Source organism: Nothobranchius furzeri, chromosome 1 (assembly GCF_043380555.1).
Source record: "Nothobranchius furzeri strain GRZ-AD chromosome 1, NfurGRZ-RIMD1, whole genome shotgun sequence".
Lineage (NCBI taxonomy): Eukaryota > Metazoa > Chordata > Actinopteri > Cyprinodontiformes > Nothobranchiidae > Nothobranchius > Nothobranchius furzeri.
Window position 1 is genome coordinate 80,637,632 of NC_091741.1, and position 23,319 is coordinate 80,660,950.

The window sequence follows — 23,319 nt, forward strand, 5'->3', positions numbered from 1 at the left end:
TCAATTTTCAAGAAACTCCTGAAGACCCTGCTCTTCAGAGAGCATCTTCTTAGTTAGCACCTTCCCTGCATCCGTCCCCCCTCTCAACCATCCACTCCATGATTAATCATGCTGCTTCACTGCCACCTACGACTGAATGGAAATTGTTTGTTGTTGTTGTTAGCTTCAAGGGCAACATGTCGATTATCACTTGTAAGTCGCTTCGGACAAAAGCATCTGCTAAATACATAAACATAATTCAGCTTAGACCAAGAGAACATCTAAAGGCCCAGGAACTTTTTGCAGGTGTTCTGGATTCATTAGCTTAGATTGCGACACTTTTGAGTCTAAATTATTGAACTCTTTCACATTATTCTAATTGTCTGAGACTTTGATTGTGGGGTTTTCATCAGCTGTAAGCCATAATCATCACTATTATAACAAATAGACTTGAAAAATGTGGCTTTGCATGTAATAAATCTATCTCATATATTAGTTTCACCTTTAAAGTTGAGTTACTGAAATAAATGAACTTTTGCATCATATTCTAATGTCTTAAGTTTCACATGCACATAATTGCTCAGTACCACAAGAAGCTTAATGTGAGGAACATGCTCAGGACAGGTGATGCCATATATTATATATTTAGATATTTTTTCACTACCTATGTGAATGAAAATAACACTTGATAAATAAAGGAAACCAAACCAAGATATTGATGTTTTGACCTTGTTTTTAATAGAAAAAAGACGTTACACAATTGTTATAAAAGCATGGAACACCATAATTAACACTGAAAATGTAATAAAAACCTAAAACTATATTGACAAGATGACTCTCTCACAAAAGAACATAGTAACTAAAAGGCCAGACAAAATGTTCCAATACTTTAAAATAATAATATGTAACAGGGACTGCACAGCAGCTTCAGATACTGCAGTTTTAAAGGTGGCTGGGATGACGCCAGTTAATTCTATTTATAGGTATATACACACAATAAAATCTGAACATGATCAAAGTGAGTACATCAAGTCTGTAGGCAACCAAAACCTACTAATGATAGGTCTAGCACCATTTACAACATGATTATATTATTAACAAGGACACCGTGCTGTTGTAGCGCTGCCATGGGAAAAGATTCTGCAAAGTACAAGGGTAACTCGATACTGACACGTAGAGCCTTTAAAAAAATATATACCACTTGAGATTGCTCAGTAACAAACTTATTTGTTTTTTAAGCTACACTTTGTTGTGTTTGGACTGACAGTAGAACGTCAACGCAAGGTGACGCATTTAAGGTAAAAGATGACTTTCTAAATAATATCTATAGCTCAAAGGTCGAATCATTTAAATGCAATCCAATGAATGATAATCCAATAATTACAAAACAAAGTTGTACAGTGATTCAAACAAAATTACAAAATAAGACAATTATATGAAAACATATGATTAGAAATTTCCCTTTAACTTGGTTGCTCCAAGCAAAGTCACCATTTGGATCAGATTTCCACTGCTCCCACTCAGGGTATCTGCAGGTTTAAGGGAGCCATATTTAAGACTTTTTAAGACCTTTTTTAAGGCCACTTTGACCAAATTTAAGCTATAATTTCCAGCTATTGCCTGGAACTGGTGCTAACCGCTTCGCAAACGTGGGATTAGCCATCCAGTTAAACTTGCACTTCCCCATGGCGCAAGCGCCCACTAGCTTAACCAGCTAATGTGCTCATGTAAAAATAGCCCCCTTTCACAACCAACTGAATGTGTACGGTTCTGCTTACACCAACATCGTACACAAAAAATGCTGAACACTAACTAGAAATTCACGAAAATTTTATAGAAATAAAAGAATCTTGTTTATTGGATCTTTGGTCATTTAAGACCTTTGGAAACTGTATTTAAGGATTATTTGTCATTTTTAAGGATTTTTAAGGCCTTAAATTTGGAAAAGCCAATTTAAGACTATTTAAGGACCCGCGGATACCCTGCCACTATGTAACTCAGTCTAACATTTAGTTTTTAATTTAAAGTTATTAGCGTGGATTCAGTCAACCGGCAACAACGAAAATATTCCGGGCAACCAACAGATGTAACAGAGTAATAACAGTACTGAAACTCCATAAAACTCAAGTTCAAACAACGGAGTTTCTCTTCATACTTCAATTGACAGAAACCTTCAGAACTTGTACCAGTTACACACAGCAATGTGAAAGTATGCAAAAGTGACAAAATAATAGTAAAAAGCAAACAGAGGAGTGTCTAAACCCATTATTCACACCTTACAGCAGCTGTTACACTGTGGTGCATTTCTATAAATGAACCCGCTTATGTGAAAAATGTAAGCTCTCTATGATAAGAGGTTTACATGATGCGCCTGAACACAACACAGTCCAATAAGCTGCTACACACACACACACACACACACACACACACACACGCACACACACACACACACACAATAAACCAATGTGATCTAATTGGCAACATGTGGGAAGTTTTCTATCTGTGTGGGCCTTTTTTTAGACTAATCCCAGGTCACCGGGTTCAAATTGTGGAGTTTTGAATGAAACTCACAAAGTGAGATGACTCAAATGCCAATGTGATGACATCACGTCTAAAGCTAGGAATACTGTCAGTACTGTAATATTAAAATACCTGGAGTGTGATTTTTGTTGTTTAAACTTGAGCCGTTTTGGGGATCTTAAGGGATTTTGAATAATAATTATGCTGAATCATCTGGTTTTGCCCATCGGGTACTAACATACTGCTGCATGAATGCTCCAGATCAGTTACAGAAATGTAAATTAAATCTAACCCTTTTGAATGAAACACATGCTATTATACAGTATTTAAAAGCTGTGTATTACCAAAATTTACAACCAGAGCCTGGATTCTGTGTGCTAAACTAGTTTACATTCATGGAATATACAATGTTGTTAATGTCCGTATTGTTTTTATTCTTACATTTCTTTAAAAATAATAATTGTCTCATTATTTCTGAAAGCTTTTGAAAGCAACACTACTTCTTTTAGCATAAATGTACACTCTTGACCTCTGGTAAACAATACATTCATGGAAAGACTCGGACAGTGCATCCCATCACCTCGTACTTCTGTCCCATCACTTTACTGAGCCTCATTTTCAAAATTTGGCACTTTGGAACCGCTTCAGAGGATTCCATGTCAGCAAAAGAGTCTTCTCTCATTTTCTGTATGGAGGCTCGAGGTTTAGGATGATTGAGAACTACCACAGGCTGGTTCGGACCGGGCCGTTTCACCAGCTGGTCCTCCTTCAGCGGCATGGGGTAGATAACGATATAGTCATTCAGACTGCCCACAGGGACCCGAGGTTTGTACCTGGATACTCTAACTTTCAGTCCCTTCCTGCTTTTTTTCCACACTCCAACCTGAACCCGTTTCAGTGAGATGGTCAAGAACTTTGAGGGGAGGTCCTGCTTGTTCTGATCCGCTTGCGGTCGACGATCTACAGTTGCAGGTGTCTCTGACTGAGAAGTAGGTTCAGGTTCCTCACACGTGGAAGGTATTGACGCAGGAAGCCGACTGTCATTTTCAGCCTCTGCTGTTTTTGAAGAGGAGAAGCTCTGTTTTTCCTCCTTGACATGAATGTTGTTTTGGGTCAGTGCAGGAGCCTGCAAAACATCGTGCTCTTCCACTTTAACTGACTCGCCCTTGAGACCTGTCGGTAACACGTCACTGTTGAGGAATCCATTTCTCGTGAACACCTGAGTGGAATGCCCCGACTCTGGTGTCTTGTGTGGTTCTTCCAAATTATTTTTGATCTTAACCTTGAGGTGATCTTGAGTGGAGGATCCATGACTGTGTGTCTTATCCATCACGATGCCTCTCAGAGCCATCACCAAAGGCTGCATGGAGCCCTGGCCTTCTTCTGGCTGCTCACTTAATGAGAACACAGAAGAGATGACAGGAAAACTCTCAGGTTCTGACACACCTCTTTCTTTTGCTGGGCCATTAGCTCGGACTTGCCGAGCACATGTGGAGGGTTTAGAATTGGTGTGATTAGAAAGGACGGGTGGTGTTGCTAGGGGTTTGATTAGAGTTCTTCTTAGAATAGAAAAAGGCTGATTTGCCACGTTGCCTTTATTGACTAAAGTGGCTGGAGGTCTCACAGGAGCAACAGTAGTTACCAGAGACCTTGTGGTGCCACAGGTCGGTGTGCTTTGCCGGTTTAAGCACACATCTTTCACTTCTTTTGCAGCAGTGGTACTCTTAGGGCAGATCTGCCCAGGCTCCAGCTTCACAGCTGATGACACGTCTTGAATGTTGTTCGAGTCAGACAACCTCCTTAATAAGGTACTCCTGGTGTTATCAGAAGCTGGATTTTTTCTCTCATTCACTACTCTCTGAGGAACATTCGTGCCCATGCTGTGTGGATGAAGTGATGTATTCAACCTGCTGCCGACTCTGCTGGAGATGACGCCGGAGGGAGCAGCGCTGTGGTTCACGGGGGCTGCTTGTGTAACTCGGATCCCAACGTTTCCTTCCCTCACAGGACTGAGGATGTTTTTAGAAACCTTGTTGGGGGGGACAGAGTTGCACTCCACGTCGATTATTTCTGGCGATGCTCTTTTTAATGCGTTTTTCTCTTTGTTCACTACGTTTGAGAGGCTGTTGGGAATCTTTGCTGGAACAGCAGAAGAGGCAGAGGAACGCTCAATGGTCACGGTCTTGGTGTCCGTTTGTTTCCTGTTGACTGTGCACATGCCCATACTCATGGACCTCACTGGGTAAGCAGGATGTGTGGATGATGGTGGCTTTACCAACGGTGTGTTTTGGAAAGTTGTTGTTTGCGTGTCCTTTATCACAGATTCATTTTCTTGTTGAGAGATGAGCCTTAACTTTAGCTCCTTTGTCCCGTTTACGGTTTTCACCTCCACAAGTTCCACCAAGCAACCAGCAGGGATGGACACTTCCTCTGGTAGAGAGACAGTTAAAGCCCTGTTAGGCTGAAAGAGTCCGTTCAAATTAGACACACGTTCTGTGCTACCATTAGTGGCAAATGATGAGTTTGTGTCCAGTGTTTTTCCTCTCTGTTCGTCCTTTCCCGCTCGAACAGCAGGTGCAATTGGAGTAGGTATTGTAACCCGAGCAACAGGTCGAGGTGGTGACGGATCAGCAGTGAGCGCACTTGTTAAGGCACTAGAAACGGGGACTAGTGGACTTTTTACCATGCCAGGTTTAGCTGGTCCTTGATTTACATTTTTACTATGCAAACGGTCAATGTGTTTCACAAGACACAGCCGTCTCATGTAGCCCTGCCCACAGTGAGGACATTCAAATGGATATTTGGAGGTGTGTTGTTTCACGTGCTCGTTCAACTCCAGTTCACTGTAGGAGATGTTGTTACAATAAAAACAATGGAACCTTGTTTCCATGTGCTCTGCCATGTGCTTTTTGAGCACAACTGGGTCCATAGTTGCAAATCTACATTTCTCGCAGTATATCACCTTTGATGTAATAAAAGGATGGCCCAGTGACACATTTGGAGGTCCACCATTCACAGATGATGGCATGCTCTGATAGCTGATGGGCTTCATGGTGATGTCCGCTGGTCATCTGGCACCGGTCTGTCAAATCCCAGAGGTGCAATTATGCCATGAAGTAAACATCCACAATCAGCTGATGTCCAGGGTTTGGGCCACAGCTGAGCACGCTCCCATGCAGCCTTGGACGAAAGGAAGTGGTGTTCACCTGTGTGAACAGATGGGAGAGAAAAAAAGCAAGCTTTAACAGCTGCATCAGATAGGGAAGAAACCCTATCTGAGCCCGGTGCTAACATAAAGGCCCCAATAGCCCCTCCCCCTCACAAACAGATTTGCAAGATTTTCTGCAGCTTTTTATTTTTTAAATCGTTGATAATAAGATTCCAAAATAAACAAAAGGGCGACTCTACCTGAAAACGGGTGTCTATATTGTGATCCACCGCTGCCTGAAAACGGGTGTCTATGTTGTGATCCACCGCTGCCGAGCCGAGCTATCCGTTTGGATGCAGGAAAAAGGCCCGACCTAACAGGAGGGTCTGGAAGAGACGACGGTCCGCGTTTCCAATGTTTACAAACGAGACGAATCTCCTACGCGTGTGCAGGCGGAAGTCTGTGAAACAACCTGTGGTCTCTTACGGGGTTCTCCGAAGAATAAAAACAACGGAAATGTCTCACTTGGATGTGACTTTAACGGGTTTCAGCGCTGCAAACCAAATCGCTTCGAGTTAGCTTGTGATTAGCTGTCTGTACGTATCATGCACGTGCTCACTTCCGGAACGTTTTTCAAAGTAAAGATACAACATTTATTTGTTTATTTATTTATTCATTTATTTATTTATTTATTTATCTATCAAAAGCATTATCTGCGTTCATGTGTCAAAATCGTGCTTTAGTTCGTTCAGAAGAACTCTTGGCAAACAAAACCATTTTCCAAAGGTTTGCAAAGTAACCATAATTGTATAAAAACACACAACAAAACACAGTCTAAAACACATGAGCACTACTGAATATTTGAATAAAGTACACCCATGGTTAGGTTTATGTTAGATTATTTTGTAAATAAAAGAAATTGAGAAATTGATAGTTTATTTATGATGACTGAACAATTTGTTTTATACCTTTGTAAATTACAGTGTGGCAGACTATTATGGAGTCACCCAAGTCATTGTCCGTATGTATGTATGTATGTATGTATGTAGGTATGTACGTATGTATGTACGTATATTTTCACCAATTGGGACAACTAGTTCATTCTGGAGGAGCCTGCATCATGACTCTTGCTCCTGTGTCCTTGACTCCTCCACATAAGAATATATATAATATGGCGTTCTGTTGAAAATACAAAGACAGTTATTGTAGTCTCTCTTAACTTTTAACATCTAGAATGAACGCTGCAACAGTGCCGCCACAAATTGTCAAAGAAAACTCCACAATAACAGGTGCAAACACTATTTTTAATTGGGATTAAAATACATGAGTGATTTGTTTTGCATTGGCATTTCAAAGGGGTCAAATAACTAAAAGTGGTGTGTATCAGCATCACATTGTGCATTATTTGTTTATTATTTGTTCTTTGTCCGACTGTATTTTCTGATGTTCTCTTATTTTGAAAGTATAAACCGGAACTTTCCGCTGATAAGTTATTCATTTTTACAGCAGTCAAACTGGGCGCAACGTTCGTGATATTCTTGAAGAAATACAACGCAGCCATTTTTCATATCATGATTTACGTTACAATTACAGTTTTGTACGTAGCCTACGGCTGCCTCCACTGTCCCAGTGATAGTTCGTACGTATAGGTATCAGTAACGGGCCTGGCGACACGGGAAGTGCTTAAGTAAATTTCAACGGACGTCAGGTACACAGACGGTGGCCAATGCCATAAGTAACTAAATGTCTAAAATATAAAGCGTCACGTTGCCCATGGGAATCTGCAGAGTGCTCTCTCCGGTGTTTTTACTTAGGTGAGTTTTGTTTATAGTTTTGCGTTAACAAAGTTAGCTTTTGAATTTGTGTTAACCCGCTCCCCGGTAGCTTATGTTAGGATCAATATGACTATTGTAAACACCCTTTCTGGGATTTACACTATTGTTGCAATTCACAATGACACAGCAATGGCTTTCTCATGACCCTCCCATTCCAACCCATCCGTCGGTCGTACACGCCTGCCTACGAGCTTCCTGGTTATGGCAGCACTCGTCCAGCTAACGAAAGCTCCAAGTTGGCCAACCCTTCTAAAGCCAATTTTGTCGTTCTTCCGCAGACACGGAGTTATCCGCCGCAGCATGGCTTCACACAGCCCGGACACAACCCGCTTCGACTTTCTGGTGGTTGGCGGTGGGTCTGGAGGTCTGGCCGGGGCACGGCGGGCGGCGGAGCTGGGAGCAAACGCTGCCGTGATCGAGAGCCACAAACTCGGAGGTACCTGCGTGAGTAAAAAAATAAATACATCAATAGAGTTGTTCCCGACCTCATGTCAGCGTTAACACGAAGCGTCCGGGTGCTTCTTGTTGTCTTTGACATGCAGGCTCTTTGTGATGGGTTAAAAGCTACACCTGTTATTATAAAACACACCTGTCCTAATTTAACCTGAATCTTCTTAAAGTAAATCTGCCAGTCTTTTTTTGTTCAGTGTCAAACGTTTAACATGGGAAACATGTTGAAACTTTGGGTTTGTTGTACGTTTATGTGAATTTGTTTCCCTTTTTGAAAACAGAACTGCAGATTTCCACCAAACTCGGGATTGCACAAATCGTAATTCACTTCTTAGATTTGGTTTTAAATGAGGAAATTAGCCATGAATGAGCAGATTTTTTTCAGACATTCACATTTTTGCTTTCTAATGATCAAATCAGGTCAGTTGATCTAATCTTACAACCGTTTACCTGTAAAACACATTACAGATGATGCTGATTGACTTTTATTTTATTGTGTCCTCAGGTTAATGTTGGATGTGTGCCTAAGAAGGTAGTTTTATTTCAAATACTCTGAAAATAGCATTGCATTTAATGAAGAACCTAAAGAATGTAATTTGCATGTGTTTCCAGGTCATGTGGAATGCAGCGGTTCATGCAGAATACATGCATGATCACAGTGATTACGGCTTCAGCGTCGAAAATTTTAAATTCAACTGGGAGTGAGTGTTTGTTCTTTCTTAATGCAATTTATTACTTCATCTGCAAAGAGCTCTTTTGAAAGCTTGTTGGGGAAATTCATGAGGCAAAGCAGTGTTTTTTTCCAAGTACAGCTTTCTTACCTGTTGCTCTTTTGTTTCTTCATTTTGCCCACTTCCCCTATCTCTGCTAACAGCTCCTACAAGTCACGACGACTGTTAAAAAAACATCTGTGCAGAATGATTCAGCAAAACTGGGCAAGGCTAAGACTACTGAATTATTCAAGTGACCGATGTTAAAGAGCAAATTGCAGGTTAGAGACTCCCATGAACCAATGTTTAGAGAAACATAATAGAAACTCGTTTTAAACGTTTTTTTACACAAACATAAATTATTTAGGCTTTTAGAGTCATTTTTTGTGGGAAAGTATTTTTTTTTTGTCCAAACCAAGTGACATCACCTGAGGGAGTATTGTTAGCTTAATCCAGTGAAAAATATAGACCCTAGTGCTGGCGCTGACACACAGGAACCTTTAAATGTTTATAATTATACTCATGATGGACCAAAACCATACAGTCATGAGTTTGCTGCACGCCCCAGAGAGCAGAGACAAACCAGAGGGAGAAACAATTATGGAGCTAGGATTGGGACAATATTCAGCGTAACTTGTACCATGTTTTGTAACTTCAAACATGTTTCATCACATGTAACTTTGGATTTGTAACTTGTAACTTGTAACTTTAGTTTTCTAACTTGTAATTCTCAATTTGTACTTGTATTTCTTGTTTTGTAACAGGAAATTTTCATTTTGTACATGTAATTTTTATTTTGTAAAATCAAACTTTTATTTTGTACATTTACTACTCATTTTGTAACATAAAACATTTATTCAGAAACATGAAACTTTCGGTTTTTACCTAGCAGACTTCCAAAATAAAAAAATCAATGCACGTTTGAAATCAAAACTCTCAAAACACACATTTCATTCTACAGGTACAAACCTCAAATCTACAGTGTTACGGATCATTTTGTCTCAATTAGGGCCCGACCGATATGCGCTTTTTGGGACCGATGCCGATATAAAAATTTTAACAAAGGCCGATAGCCGATAGAATACCCGATAAATCTCCCTCACAAAAAATAATAAATACAAATTTTCTTAAGATTAAACCCTTTATTCTCTGCCTTTTTGATGCTAACTTATTTCTCTATTACAGACCAAAGAACTGTCTCAATAACTCACTAGGGTTTCCAAGTAATGCAAATAAGATTTATTTAGCAATCTCAAAAACAGCAGAACACACAAACTCGGTCAGTATGAATTCATTCAAGTTTTTTGTTTTCTGAGTCTGTGGAGTTTTACAATTTTGTGTGTTGATCCTTTCCAAAGCCGACAGTATTAGGAAAATAAAAAGAAGATACGTTAAATGACTAGTATGTGGCAATGTATAAGCCTTATGTAAAATATAAGGCTGAAAAATACAATAGATTTATTCTATTGTAGAGAGGAATCTTTATTTCTCGTATTACTGTCCCCCCTCCTCTCCCAACTAGGGAGAGGAGGGGGGACTCGCTGCACAGCGTTTCATTGCTTTGTTGCCAACCCCCCCTCGCCCGTCCTCAGCTGCGACAACAGTCGTGTGCCGCCGAAGCGCCGTGAAACGGGGACCGCCTTCATTCGTCACCCTGGTTATCCTATTCTATAGGCCACATGGGCCGCCAAAGCGCTGCACGCCGGCGCTCTAGCCCGCGCCGTGCAGCGATCGTTTCGGTGTCTGCACTATTTTTTTCGCAAGCCGTGGGTGAACCGCGTGAGTTTGAAAAGACTGCTGAAGAAGAGCGGAGGAAATTGTCTGAGAATATTCCAGAATGTGTACCAGAAAAAGGCCATTGTTACTTACTTACTGCCCTGCATGACTAAAGGGAAAGCAGCGTGAGCTCTGCATAGAGTGTAATGCTGCAGCAGTTTTATTTTATTTTATTTTTTCAGGTTAACTTTTCAATACGAGGCCACAAGGCGCACAATAAACTTAAGAAGCATGTTGAGGGGAAACATACTTTTGTCATTGCTTATTTTATCGTTCAACTTACCACTGACACAACAAATATGCTTAAAACTGAAGATTTACCTCCTACTTCCTCATCACCATCGTCTCTGCTGCTTCTCCGCTGCATGTGTGCTGTGACTGTGGCTCCCCCCCCACCCCCACCCCCACCCCGAGGAATGGAGCCACACAACAGGAGTTCATAAAGCTGGCGCCATCTGCTGGATAGGTAGAGCAATATCGGCCATATCGGCCGTCTTTTTGGCCGATAGTGTTAATAATATGGATAATATCGGCTGGCCGATATATCGTTCGGGCCCTAGTCTCAATTCTAGCGTCAGTGAGAGGAACTTGGGTGGAACCAATGAGAGCACGAGTCTTAGCTACCAATCACGTTTCTCGAATTCCTGTCCAATCATTGGGAGAGGAGGGCAGGGTTCTGTCAGAGCTGTAGAAAGAGACTCTTTGAACTCGCCGACTCGCGGTCACGTGGTTCATGGAGCTCTCAGTTCCAAACATCCCACAGCGCCGTAAGTCAGTTTGAACGGCGTATGGTGGGACAAATCACAAAAATTTAATATAATCACATTTCCCCTGGCGATTTGTGGTAATTATTGAATAATATTATATATTATATTATATATTATGTCCTAACTCCTTCACAAAGTAGCCTATTTATATTTTTCCGAGCATTTGTAGGAAGACAAACATCCGTGACTGTTCTACATTACAGGAACACGACGGTCCGAACACACTGTAGAACACATTTAGACCACAAACATTACTATAGTATATTATAGCAATAAATTTGATGTGGTAAGGCAACACACTGCTCTAATATAAGCATATTTAATAACTTTAAGTCCTACAAGAAGCCCTAAACTCGAGTTGTAATATCCATTTTAAAGTGTTTATTGAAAGCTAGAATTCTGCTCCAGCTTACCTTGAAGAAAATATGTAGCTGTTTATGCATTGAATGATGATCTATTATGTCCAGTAGAATACATTTTACAGTTATTACTTTATATTTTTATGTGAAGACAGTACATGCATCTATAACCCAGTTTATCTGGTTTCTATAGCAACTAATTACAAAGAAAATTTCAATAAAACTTGATGGTTCATCACAGTAGATAAAAAAAGTGTTAACTGTGAAAAAAGAACACCAAACTTGTACAACATGTATAATAGTATTTTTAATAAAGCATTTTACCAACATTATGTTTAGTCATTACATATGCACAAATACGCTGAATCATTAATTATGAGCAATGTACTCAAGACCTAATGACACTCTTTTGAATAACTTTATTTTTATTATTATTAAAATGTGTCTGGGTTAAAATTTGAAATGACTAATTTTAGGATAGGATAAAATTTTGAAATGTCATTTTACATCTCCATTTTTGGTTTAGTTCATGACACGCTGGAGTTGGTACAGCCTTCACACACACTATAGATTATTAACATGAACACAATCCAACACTAGTAAATACACACACTGTCTGGATGACAGGACCTCTCTACCCTAAAAGTACCCACTCTCCACACTGAGCTGAGGCAGCGCCGAGCTTTTAACTCCCTTTGGTTACGTCAGAGGTTCACATTTAGAAAAAAGCTTTGCTGAGAAAAGCCACGTTCTACTAGAAAAACTCTGCTTTTTTTGTATTTTAAAACCAAATATCCATAATAAGGTTTTTAAATAGTATTTTTTGGGCAGCATTTTATATGAATTAGAAAAAAATTTTAACCTGCAACTTGCTCTTTAAATGTGTGTCATACACTTGCACTGTAATGTTAAAAGCAGTTATCCAGTTTTATGTTGAGCTTTTAAAAAATGTTTCAAAAGTAAATGAGATAAGTAAGAATTCTACAGTGAAATCTTGTTGGAAAGAAGGTTAAAATGAAACAGATTTTCTTCTCAGCCGGCAGGGGGTTGTCAGTTTCTCCTTTCAAAATGGCCAAAGAGGGATATTGGGTGTGTCCAAATCCACAGGAAGGATGCTTATGAGTACTGGTCCTCGCCGGTCTAGCAAGGCCGGGTGCTTGAAGACCGCTAAAACCGGAAGTCAGCGGCTCTGAATTCGGACAGTCTAGCCTTCACCTCTACGGTGGCCCGTAGGTCCCGTCATAGGCATGGCGGCAGCTACACGCAAAGGAAAAATGCTAAAGCTAGCAGAAATCGAGCAGGAATATTAAGGAGCTACAACAGCTTCATGTCCATCAGCAGCGTTTGTTCACAACCGTTTTCAGGTAAAGTAACTTTGTTTATTCTAGAAGCTTTCAGGACTTACATGTTAACTTTAGATGGTTTCATGTATGTTTTAAGCTACAGAATGAACTGGTTAAATGTACACAACACATTACTACTGATTATTATCATTCAGGTAATTAATATAAACCAAATGCATTATAAATGTTGAATTCAGTAGGATGTTTTCTAATGTAAATTGTACCTTAGAACTTATTTTACATCAAATGGGGGTAAAATGCTTTAAAAAACAGGCTTTTTAATAAAATGGCATTGAAGTGTTTTCAATTTGCATTTGTTTATTCAACTTAAGCCTAATAATGATTAGATCTGTCTTAAAAATGTAAATACTCTGTAGTTTTTATTGAACTATTCCATGCTGCTTTTCTTTAAACTGAACAGAACCAGTGTACTGCAGGTTATGTTTTGTTTTACATTTTTCAATAAAAAACCTCTTTTTTAATGTATTACAGGTCAGCATGCACTGTGCTGCACATCTGCCTCAGTGCTGGTGAAGTTGTGGGTCTGCAGGATGAGTGTGAGGAAGATGTCTGTGGAGGAGGTCAGTGGTGCTCTGTCCTGGAGGAGGTACCAGCAGACCACCACTACTGTTAACAGGCAAGTCATTCACAGATGTAACAGCCGTCGTCTGAGCCAGCCCAGCAGGCCCTGTAGTCCCAAAGCTCTCTCTGCAGACCGTCCTGTATGATGTTCCTCTGGCCAGAAACGTCCAGCCACGGGTCTGCTCCAGCCCTCCATCCACGTCTGGATCCTCCTGCAGCAGATCCAGCTGCACTGTTAAAGACTTCCTGCTCACTCAGTTTAAATAAATAATCCAGGAAGAGTCACTCAGGTTAATCCTGTGTTAACCGTACATAACTGGTCCATACTGGTTTTGATCTGTAAATAAGTGTAACGTATTCTAAATAATCTTGTCTCCTTACCATCTTTTCATTTTCTGTTCATGTAACATGTTCAAAAACATCTGTAATAATAAAAATGGTGATAAAATCACTGACCAGAAAGAGTTATCAGTTTGATATTTGAACACATTTATTAAAACAAATACTAACAGCTAAATAACATTAACATGATGACAGTAGAAGGCCTCTCTCCCAGGAGGACCAACAGGTAAAGCCTCTCCTGACCCTGGGCACCTGCAGTCCTAAACAGAGAAAATCAGAGACCACAGGTGACAAAAAGGCAATAAACACATTTTTTCATTCATCCACATGAGAAGATAAAAATTATATTCTTCACACAAACACGTTTTACTTCATTATAACGTGTCAGCTGTGTAAATCCCTGAATGTAAAACTACTTTTCACAGCAGAACTTCTGTGGCTGTGTGTAAACCGCTTCACTCTTCACCTCTAAGCTTAATAAAAACGCTTCTTTGCTCCGGTGTCCTTAAAACAAATGACAAGTTTAATTCGCCACACACACACATATACACACACAAACACACACACACACACACCAACGCGAATAACTGGGACCCGTGAAACACTCATTCTGGCTGATTTCTGCCTAAAATGTAATTTAAAAAAAGAAATATACAAACGAAAAATGTCTATAAACTGAACCGCTTTAAGCTTTTTAGGTTTCTATGGCTAGTTTTTAACAAACTTACGTTTAAAACGTCTTAGCTCTCCCCATTTTCTCTACCTGTTGAAAATTCTCAGCCGGCACGCAAAGCATGCTGGGATAGCCTTGTTCTGTGAGGATACAACAGACCCGTCCTTGAAATGTGGGCGGAGCAAGGACACATTTGAGGACGCGAGAATGAGTATTCTTGGAATTTGGACAGTATTCGTCGCTGCGCTGTGACGTCATCGACCTCAAAATACACTCTTACAAGCATCCTTCCCTTGGATTCGGACACACTCAGTCTTTTTTTTCTTTAAAATCCGTGGGGTGGCAGATTCTGCGCCAGTGCTGCTGGGCTGCGCCAACATTTGTAATCCGACACCGACCAGCAAATTGCAGCAGTGTTTTGTAAAGATTCTAAGCCAGTAAACTGGAGTGACCCAGAGTTTTTTTTTTCTTTTACCCCTAGCTATAGCATCTTTTTGTTCAACTCTAATAACAAGTAAAGGAGGCTAGAGGCTTATGTTGAGCTAACAGTGAATTGAACACAAATAGTTGGCTCTAAAAATATCTCAAGCTATTTTTCCAGTTACCCACAACAATATTAAAATGAAATGTGTTTGTCTACTTATCAACTTCTGTGTATGACTTGTCTTCTTCGCCTATCATCTAGAATCTTCTGGTTCTGATCCATAACTGGCAACATCCATGAAACTCATGGAACCGTTGTGAGGAAGTCACTCGATTGTTTTGAAAATGGACTGCAGTACCCAAATTTGACCACAGGATGTCATTTTTCTTCATTCTTACATCATGCACCTATATAACACATTCATCATATATGTAGACGCGACATGGACTGGCACTGCCAATTGGACCTGGCATAACAGCGGGCTGCTGTCTTGGATGCGTTCCCATTTGCCCCCAGTGTATTGTTTCAAAAACCTATTTTATTGTGCTTTATGACTGTTGCAAGCCAAGCCACCAGGCTAACTCTAGGTGTTAAATCTCAAGGCCTTGGCTTACGGTACAATATGGTGGGCTTGACCTCTGCCCCCTCCTGACGAAAACCCTTACTCTGTGGAGAGATATTTTACCTTGTGCAACCTAGGCTTTTAATTCTGGTAAAATCACCTTTATTTTGCTGTAGGAAGACTCTTGCTGTATCAGAACACACTGCATGAGCTTATCATGCTCAAAACAGACCCTCGTCAGCTTCCCCTCTAATCAGGCGAACGCTGATGTAAACAACCTGGGATGGAATGAAGTAACCAGCAAACTCACCTTTTGCTGTGCCAGAGAAGGAAAGGAGGCCCCCACGAATTACTTTTAATTCCTTCCCGAAGGAGAGAAAAGTTTATTCCACACACAAAAAGGAAAAAGGTAATCCAACACAAGGAAGAACAGCTTAGGCTAAGCTAAATAGGAAAAGTTATTTTCAAAAAACCCGAGATTCTAGCAGATCCGAGGAGAACAAGCTCTCTGATGTGCACACACTTGACCCAGCAGCAATCACCCAACCTTCTCTCCCCACCAGAACCATCGACATTATTTGTCCATTATTATGGACATCTACTTTCCAACGGCTCCAATATCACTTTTTTGAGGCCAAATGGGAGGTGGCCACCACCGCCAATTTGACCGTGTCACAGGTTCCGTCAAGCCCAGACAATTCCTAAAAACGGAAGAGAGGTGGAGCTGAGGGTGGGGCTGTAAGGCTGGGATCGACTGACGACACCCGGTCGAACTAGCTACAAGCTAACCTGAAGCTAACCCAAAGCTAATGCGCGAGGTGGGAGCTAAGCTAATGGAGGTAACAACTTCGCTACAACTGGAGTTAACTGTGCACAACACCAGAGCTTCTGAGTCAGAGACACGTCGGGCTGACCGCTGGGTAAAACCGGGTGGAACACAGAGGTCTCGGAGATCTCCACAAGCCGGCAGCCGCACAGCACACAGAAGCCGCGATCAGACAGATGTGCCGAGCTGCTGGGAGAACCAGCCGTCAGCCCGCGCAGCTAACAGGAGCCACGATCAGACAGAGATGGACCGGGCTGCGGGGTGAAACAGCCGGCATTCCGGGTGGAAAACATCGGTCTCTTGAGAGCTCCACAAGCCGATAGTGGGAACCCAGCTCCACCAACATGTTATATTTCAACCCATTTTCTAAAGTGCAGCATTATGTTAAATGCACTGGGTTTTACCCTATTACATTTAAATTTCATGGTTAAACAGTACATGTTAAAATCTAAGCTCCGCTCGGCAGTGACCTAAAACACATAAATATAATTTTACTTACCGAAAAAAATGAAGTGGAGACTGCTTGGACGCTCTATTAGTGCAATTAATGCCACAGCAAGTCATTTTGTCCAACAATTACACAAAAAAATATCCAAAAAAGAATACACACACACAGAGACTCAAAATCCCGGAACAGATTCCAGGCCATACTGAGGCTCTACTGAGGCCTTTCCACGGAGCTAGCTCTGTGGTCACGTGGGTCTGATGCTCATTAGTTATACAGAATTTTAGGCTTTTAATACACTTAAACAGAAGAGTGAGAAAAAAATTCACCCCCCTCAGAGTTGTCATGAGTGTAAACTAGATCATTTAAACAAAAAACATGTTTTGGTACCAGGCTGTAAACATGTTTATTTCTGCTGTGAAATTGGTATTTTTAACATGGGAGTCAATGAGGATTTGCTCGCTTCTGATACCAGCCCCCAGCGGATGAGGGTGGAACTGCAATTTGTCTTACTTCCGGGTTTGACTCAATTTTAAAGTCGCATTGTGGGGGCCTGACCAGAACCCACAATCACTTTTATTTCCCCCCCCCATGCTTCATCATTTTTTTCATTCTTCCGGGCTGTTTCTTTTCTTTTATTATTGTCTCAAATCAAAGGTCAGCTTCTTAACACCTTTTGAGAGAAAAAGTCACATTTTTATCCCTCCTCCCTCTCTGCAGGCCCATTCTCCTGAAGTGTGAACTTTTGTGGTTTCCTGTCCTCCTTCACACATGCAGTCTTTTTTAGACTCCCTGCTATGGTTTCTGAGAAGTCAGCGTTCACACCTCTGGCGCCTTGGTTCTGTTTAAACCCAGTCAGCTTGTTCCACAGAACTGGGTGCAGGAGAGGGGGGCAGAAGGGCTGGAGGTCAGAAGTTCACACATACGCAGAGGAGCTGAGGCTGGGGCTAGGTTGGGGGGGAGGGGGGGGGGGGGGTGGAGGTCAGAGGCTTCCACACACAGAGGGGAGACCGGCCCAGGCCCGAATCATGTTATCAACAAGCCTGTCCTGAGTCTACTCTCAGCAATGACAAAATCAGACGTGGTATGGCATAATAGTAAAAATATAAATTTAATAAAATAAATGAAAATATAGAATCCCAACAGGTAAGCTAGGAAAGTCAATAGTAATCCCACGTGATCTGCTTTTAATAGTGCGCTGGTTGTTGCAACCATAGGCTGCACAGAAACGGGCACAGTTGCTCAATCTGTGGAGACTCCAGCTGGGTTTGGAGATGGAGGTGACGCTGTTACACTCTCAAGCGCCCAATGGCGCATCTAAACGTGCTTATGCCTTTGCTTAAAGATATAATAAATTTGACTATTTGAGGGCTCCTGTTTGAGCTGCTGTTAAGTATTTACAAGCACCAGCTTTAATTTTATTTAAAAACAAGATATTTCAGTGTCTGTCGTCCTTAAATCTGTACATGAAATCTTTTGCAAAGGGTCATATGAGAAGAGAAGCTGAATCATTGGCCTCATTTAATATTTGTGATGTGTTTGCAGAACGCTTAAAGCCAAAAGGGATGCATATGTTTCTCGTCTCAATCAAATTTATCGCAACAACCTCGACAGGGTGAGTTCATGCGTTCTGAGTTTTGCTGTGTCAAGTGTTTTACTGTGTGAAGTGCCTTGAGACGACTCTTGTTGTGATTTGGCGCTATATAAATAAACTGAATTGAATTTAAGTTAAATATTTCACTTATTTGTTGTTTTTGTTTTTCAGACAAGTGTTAGGTGCAATAATAATAATAATATGGTCTACATGATATTTTTAGGCTAAAGTCCAATTCATTCAAGGTTATGCCAGGTTTACAGATGACCCTCAGCCCACTGTGGAGGTCAATGGTAAAAGGTATACAGCGCCTCACATCCTCATAGCCACAGGAGGGCAGCCTTCTGTTCTGAGTGAGGATGAAGTTCCAGGTAATATAATATATACAAGCTTTACTTTCAAACTGTTTAAATCTTTCAGTAATTTTGAATCTACAAATTATATTAACTTCAGTCAGTAAAATGTGCAAACATGTTGTTTTTAATTAAAATTTCAGGGGCAAATCTAGGCATTACAAGTGATGGCTTTTTTCAGCTTAAAACCCTTCCAAAGTAAGTATATTTCTTTTTTTTTGTTTGTTTGTTTTTTTGTTTATATTTTGGGAAACCACAAGGATCAGTTGTTTCTGTAACTAAAAGCTTCGACTCTGACAGGCGCACTGTGATTGTGGGGGCTGGTTATATAGCTGTAGAAATGGCTGGCATTCTTTCCACCCTTGGGTCCAAAACGTCCCTCATTATTCGACAGACTGGAGTAAGACACAAAGGAGCAACATACGATTCCCTCAACACTGTGCTAGTCATGCTGTAACACGTCTTTCATTGTGCTTTTTCTGCAGGTTTTGAGAAACTTTGATGCATTTATTAGTGCAAACTGCACAAAAGAGCTGCAAAACAACGGCATTGATCTGTGGAAGAATTCTCAGGTAAAGCGTGTGAGTAAGACAGACAGAGGCCTGGAAGTCACCATTGTTTCTAAAGATCCAGAGAAAAAGATTGACGAGGAGAAAATCAGCACTATCGAGGAAGTGGACTGCCTTCTGTGGGCCATCGGCAGGATACCCAACACGTCTGGAATGAACATCAGCAACGTGGTAACAGTCTGCACAGGAATGACCAACTCACGTTTTTAAAATGTTTTAAAAACGTGGAGATGAATAAAATTGTATTAAACTTCAACACTGAAGAATGCACTGAACTAAAGAGAAAATAATAGGTCAATTTAATTATAAATAATATTGTCCAATATAATAGACATTATTACAATATTAGGTAAACCTCTACTGAATCGATCATTAAAGATGATCAGTTCCTTAATATCAGCTTCATCTTTACCAGAGGTGCCACATGCTGATAGGCAAGGTAAGCAATTGCAGGGCCACAAGGGGGCACCAGAGAGCAAACAAACATTGAAGTCAGTATTGAGACGGTAAAAAGCTTTGATTTGACAGCGCTGTTGACTGACACTCCTTTTGCCTCCTGACTGCTAAGCCCGAGACAATAAATTACTTCCTATTCTTAGCCCGACAGCCTGTCTCTTAGTGTCTATCTTGTGTAGCCTGGTTTACATTTAACCCTGCTCAGTTTTGATGAATCACTGTTCATGTTATTTCTCTGCTCAGCTGCTTGTTCTCCTAGGCTAAACTATTTCTTCAGAATTATTTTTCATTTCCTCAAAACAAAATAGATTTTGTACTTATCAATGTAATTTTAAAAAAATCATTGTTTTTCTTGTTTGTCAGGGTGTGGATATCGATGAAAGAGGCCATATAACAGTGGATGAATTCCAGAATACCAGTCGACCAGGAGTCTACGCTGTAGGGGACGTTTGTGGCAAAGCACTTCTTACACCTGGTAGGAAGTAGCTTGAATAACACAACTCACCTTAGAAAGTGTCCAATAACTAAATAAGATCAAACACAAAGCTGTTTACTGCAAGCCTGTATCTCCTCTGTAATTTTGTTGTCTTTTAGTTTACAGAAGTCTGAAATTTTCTAAGTTTGAGCAGCTTCTGAGGAATAGAATAGTCCATTTATTGGTTTGGAACTACACTCAACAAAAATATAAACGCAACACCTTTGTTTCTGCTCCGATTTTTCATGAGATGGACTTAAAGATCTAAAATTCATTCCAGATACACAATATTACCATTTCTCTTAAACATTGTTCACAAATCAGTCTAAATGTGATAGTGAGCACTTCTGCTTTGCTGAGATAATCCATCCCACCTCACAGGTGTGCCACATGAAGATGCTGATCCGACATCATGAGTAGTGCACAGGTGTACCTTATACTGCCCACAATAAAAGGCCACCCTGGAATGTGCAGCTTTGTCTCACAGCAAAATGCCACAGATGCCACAAGCATTGAGGGAGTGTGCAACTGGCATGCTGACAGCAGGAATGTCAACCAGATCTGTTGCTTGTGCATTGAATGTTCATTTCTCCACCATCAGCAGTCTCCAAAGGCGTTTCAGAGAATATGACAGTACATCCAACCAGCCTCACAACCGCAGACGACGTGTAACCACACCAGCCCAGGACCTCCACATCCGGCAGGTTCACCTCCAAGATCGTCTGAGACCAGCCACTCAGACAGCTGCTGAAACAGTTGGTTTGCATAACCAAACAATTTCTGCACAAACTGTCAGAAACCGTCTCAGGGAAGCTCAACTGCATGCTCGTCGTCCTCATCAGGGTCTTGACCTGACTCCAGCTCGTCGCTGTAACAGACTTGAGTGGGCAAATGCTCACATTCAAAGGAGTCTGGCACGTTGGAGAGGTGTTCTCTTCACGGATTAATCTCTGTTTACATTGTTCAGGGCAGATGGCAGACAGCATGTGTGGTGTCGTGTGGGTGAGCACTTTGCTGTTGTCAATGTTGTGGATCGAGTGGCCCATGGTGGTGGTGGTGGGGTTATGGTATGGGCAGGCATCTGTTATGGACGAAGAACACAGGTGCATTTTATTGATGGCATTTTGAATGCACAGAGATGCCGTGATGAGATCCTGAGGCCCATTGTTGTGCCGTACATCCATGAACATCACCTCATGTTTCAGCAAGATAATGCACTGCCCCATGTTGCAAGGATCTGTACACAATTCTTGGAAGCTGAAAATGTCCCAGTTCTTGCATGGCCAGCATACTCACCGGACATGTCACCCATTGAGCATGTTTGGGATGTGCTTGACCGGCGTATACGACAGCGTGTACCAGTTCCCACTAATATCCAACAACTTTGCACAGCCATTGAAGAGGAGTGGACCAACATTCCACAGGCCACAATTGACAATCTGATAAACTCTATGCGAAGAAGATGTGTTGCACTGCATGAGGCAAATGGTGGTCACACCAGATACTGACCGGTTCTGAGGCCCCAGACCTCAATAAAGCAAAAAAAACTGCACATTCCAGGGTGGCCTTTTATTGTGGGCAGTATGAGGTACACCTGTGCACTACTCATGATATCAGATCAGCATCTTGACGTGGCACACCTGTGATGTGGGATGGATTATCGCAGCAAAGCACAGGTGCTCACTATCACACATTTAGACTGATTTGTGAACAATGTTTGAGAGAAATGGTAATATTGTGTATCTGGAATGAATTTTAGATCTTTAAGTCCATCTCATGAAAAATCGGAGCAGAAACAAAGGTGTTGCATTTATGTTTTTGTTGAGTGTATATTATATATTATATGTAATAAGGTTTAATTGGAACGGATGTCTTTCAGTGGCACATTTTTTGTTCTATTCAGTGCTAACTAGTGTCCCATTTTGGGTCAGTTGCCATTGCTGCAGGCAGAAAGCTGGCTCACAGGCTGTTTGAAGACAAGAAGGACTCAAAGTTGGACTATTCTAGCATCCCAACAGTGGTGTTCAGCCATCCACCCATCGGCACAGTGGGCCTAACAGAGGGTGAGTACTTCAATGACACTGGTGTTTTTACTGCGGTTAGCTTTGTGCTGCAGTCATCAACTACTGTACTTTAATATTTTGTTAACTGTTAGAAATATTGCAACGATCACATGTCTTTGTCACAGAGGAAGCCCTCAAAATCAATGGAAAGGAGAATGTGAAAGTCTACAAAACGTCTTTCACACCAATGTATCACGCCATCACAAGCAGGAAGAGTCCTTGCATTATGAAGCTGGTGTGCGTGGGCAAAGAGGAAAAAGTAAAGATGTTTCTTTATTTTCATTTTTTTATGAATAAAGTTTTCAGATTGCTTTAAATTCCGTAACCGTGTCTGGTCTCCAGGTGGTGGGTTTGCACATGCAGGGCATCGGCTGTGATGAGATGCTGCAGGGATTTGCTGTGGCCATAAAAATGGGTGCGACCAAAGCAGACTTTGACAACACCGTTGCCATTCACCCAACCTCGTCTGAAGAGTTTGTTACGATGCGTTGATGCAACTTTCTCCAAGACCTCTTGGTTTCCTGTATGATGAACAACCCCGCCCAACACACCAAGACGGGCACTACGTCGTTCAACATCTGCTTAACAACTTGCTTTCTTAATAAACTCAAATGGTTCAGTTTTCTTTCAACAGATCTTCTTTGTAAGCCATGTTGTGCCTTTTTTTTTAATCGATATGGCCCTCTGAATTTGTGTTGTAGGTCTTAAATACTGATTGAACGCTCTGATTTCAGTTTTATTGATTGTGACATTGAAGTGATAAATCTGCAGGTATCGCCAAGAGGCAGCAGGGGCCAGAGCTCTCTCACACTGTGTGTTTAATTTGTTAGTCATTTGTCTACTGAATCTTAAAACATTTCTCCGTGATGCACATATTTCATGCAAAGTCACGGCATATTTCTACTGTACTGTTTCAAAAATCCAATAAACCTGCAATTATTTTAAGTGTTGGAATGATTTTCTCATTTGGTCATTGTGCCATTTATTAGAATTCTCACAAACCCATTTCTGTGTGAGTTCAAAGGTCATTTAGGCTGATGCACTTCCTTTTTTTGGACAAATAGACCT

At 41.0% G+C, this 23,319-nt stretch overlaps 2 protein-coding genes across 5 annotated transcripts; one reads left to right on the forward strand and one right to left on the reverse strand.

The window, feature by feature from the left end:
• Positions 1–2,861: 2,861 nt before the first annotated feature.
• Positions 2,862–6,135, reverse strand: LOC107379224 (uncharacterized). Its single transcript, XM_015949890.3, has 2 exons — positions 5,908–6,135; positions 2,862–5,705 (listed from the first exon to the last, which is right to left on the reverse strand). Exon 2 carries the CDS (start codon positions 5,549–5,551, stop codon positions 3,047–3,049), a length of 2,505 nt encoding a protein of 834 aa, XP_015805376.1. The 5' UTR covers positions 5,552–5,705; positions 5,908–6,135; the 3' UTR covers positions 2,862–3,046.
• Positions 6,136–7,277: 1,142 nt separating this feature from the next.
• Positions 7,278–23,196, forward strand: gsr (glutathione reductase). 4 transcript variants are annotated; one of them, XM_015949855.3, is made up of 13 exons: positions 7,278–7,461; positions 7,761–7,926; positions 8,438–8,464; positions 8,545–8,633; positions 18,287–18,356; positions 18,559–18,706; positions 18,832–18,886; positions 18,989–19,088; positions 19,174–19,428; positions 20,077–20,188; positions 22,120–22,251; positions 22,377–22,510; positions 22,594–23,196. In XM_015949855.3, the coding sequence occupies exons 1-13, from the start codon at positions 7,421–7,423 to the stop codon at positions 22,741–22,743; spliced, it is 1,479 nt and encodes a 492-aa protein (XP_015805341.1). In that variant the 5' UTR covers positions 7,278–7,420; the 3' UTR covers positions 22,744–23,196. The 4 variants fall into 4 exon arrangements, with proteins under 4 accessions (XP_015805341.1, XP_015805330.1, XP_015805351.1 ...); XM_015949844.3 differs by lacking the exon at positions 7,278–7,461 and having other exon boundaries at positions 7,646–7,926; XM_015949865.3 differs by lacking the exon at positions 7,278–7,461 and having other exon boundaries at positions 7,781–7,918.
• Positions 23,197–23,319: the final 123 nt, after the last annotated feature.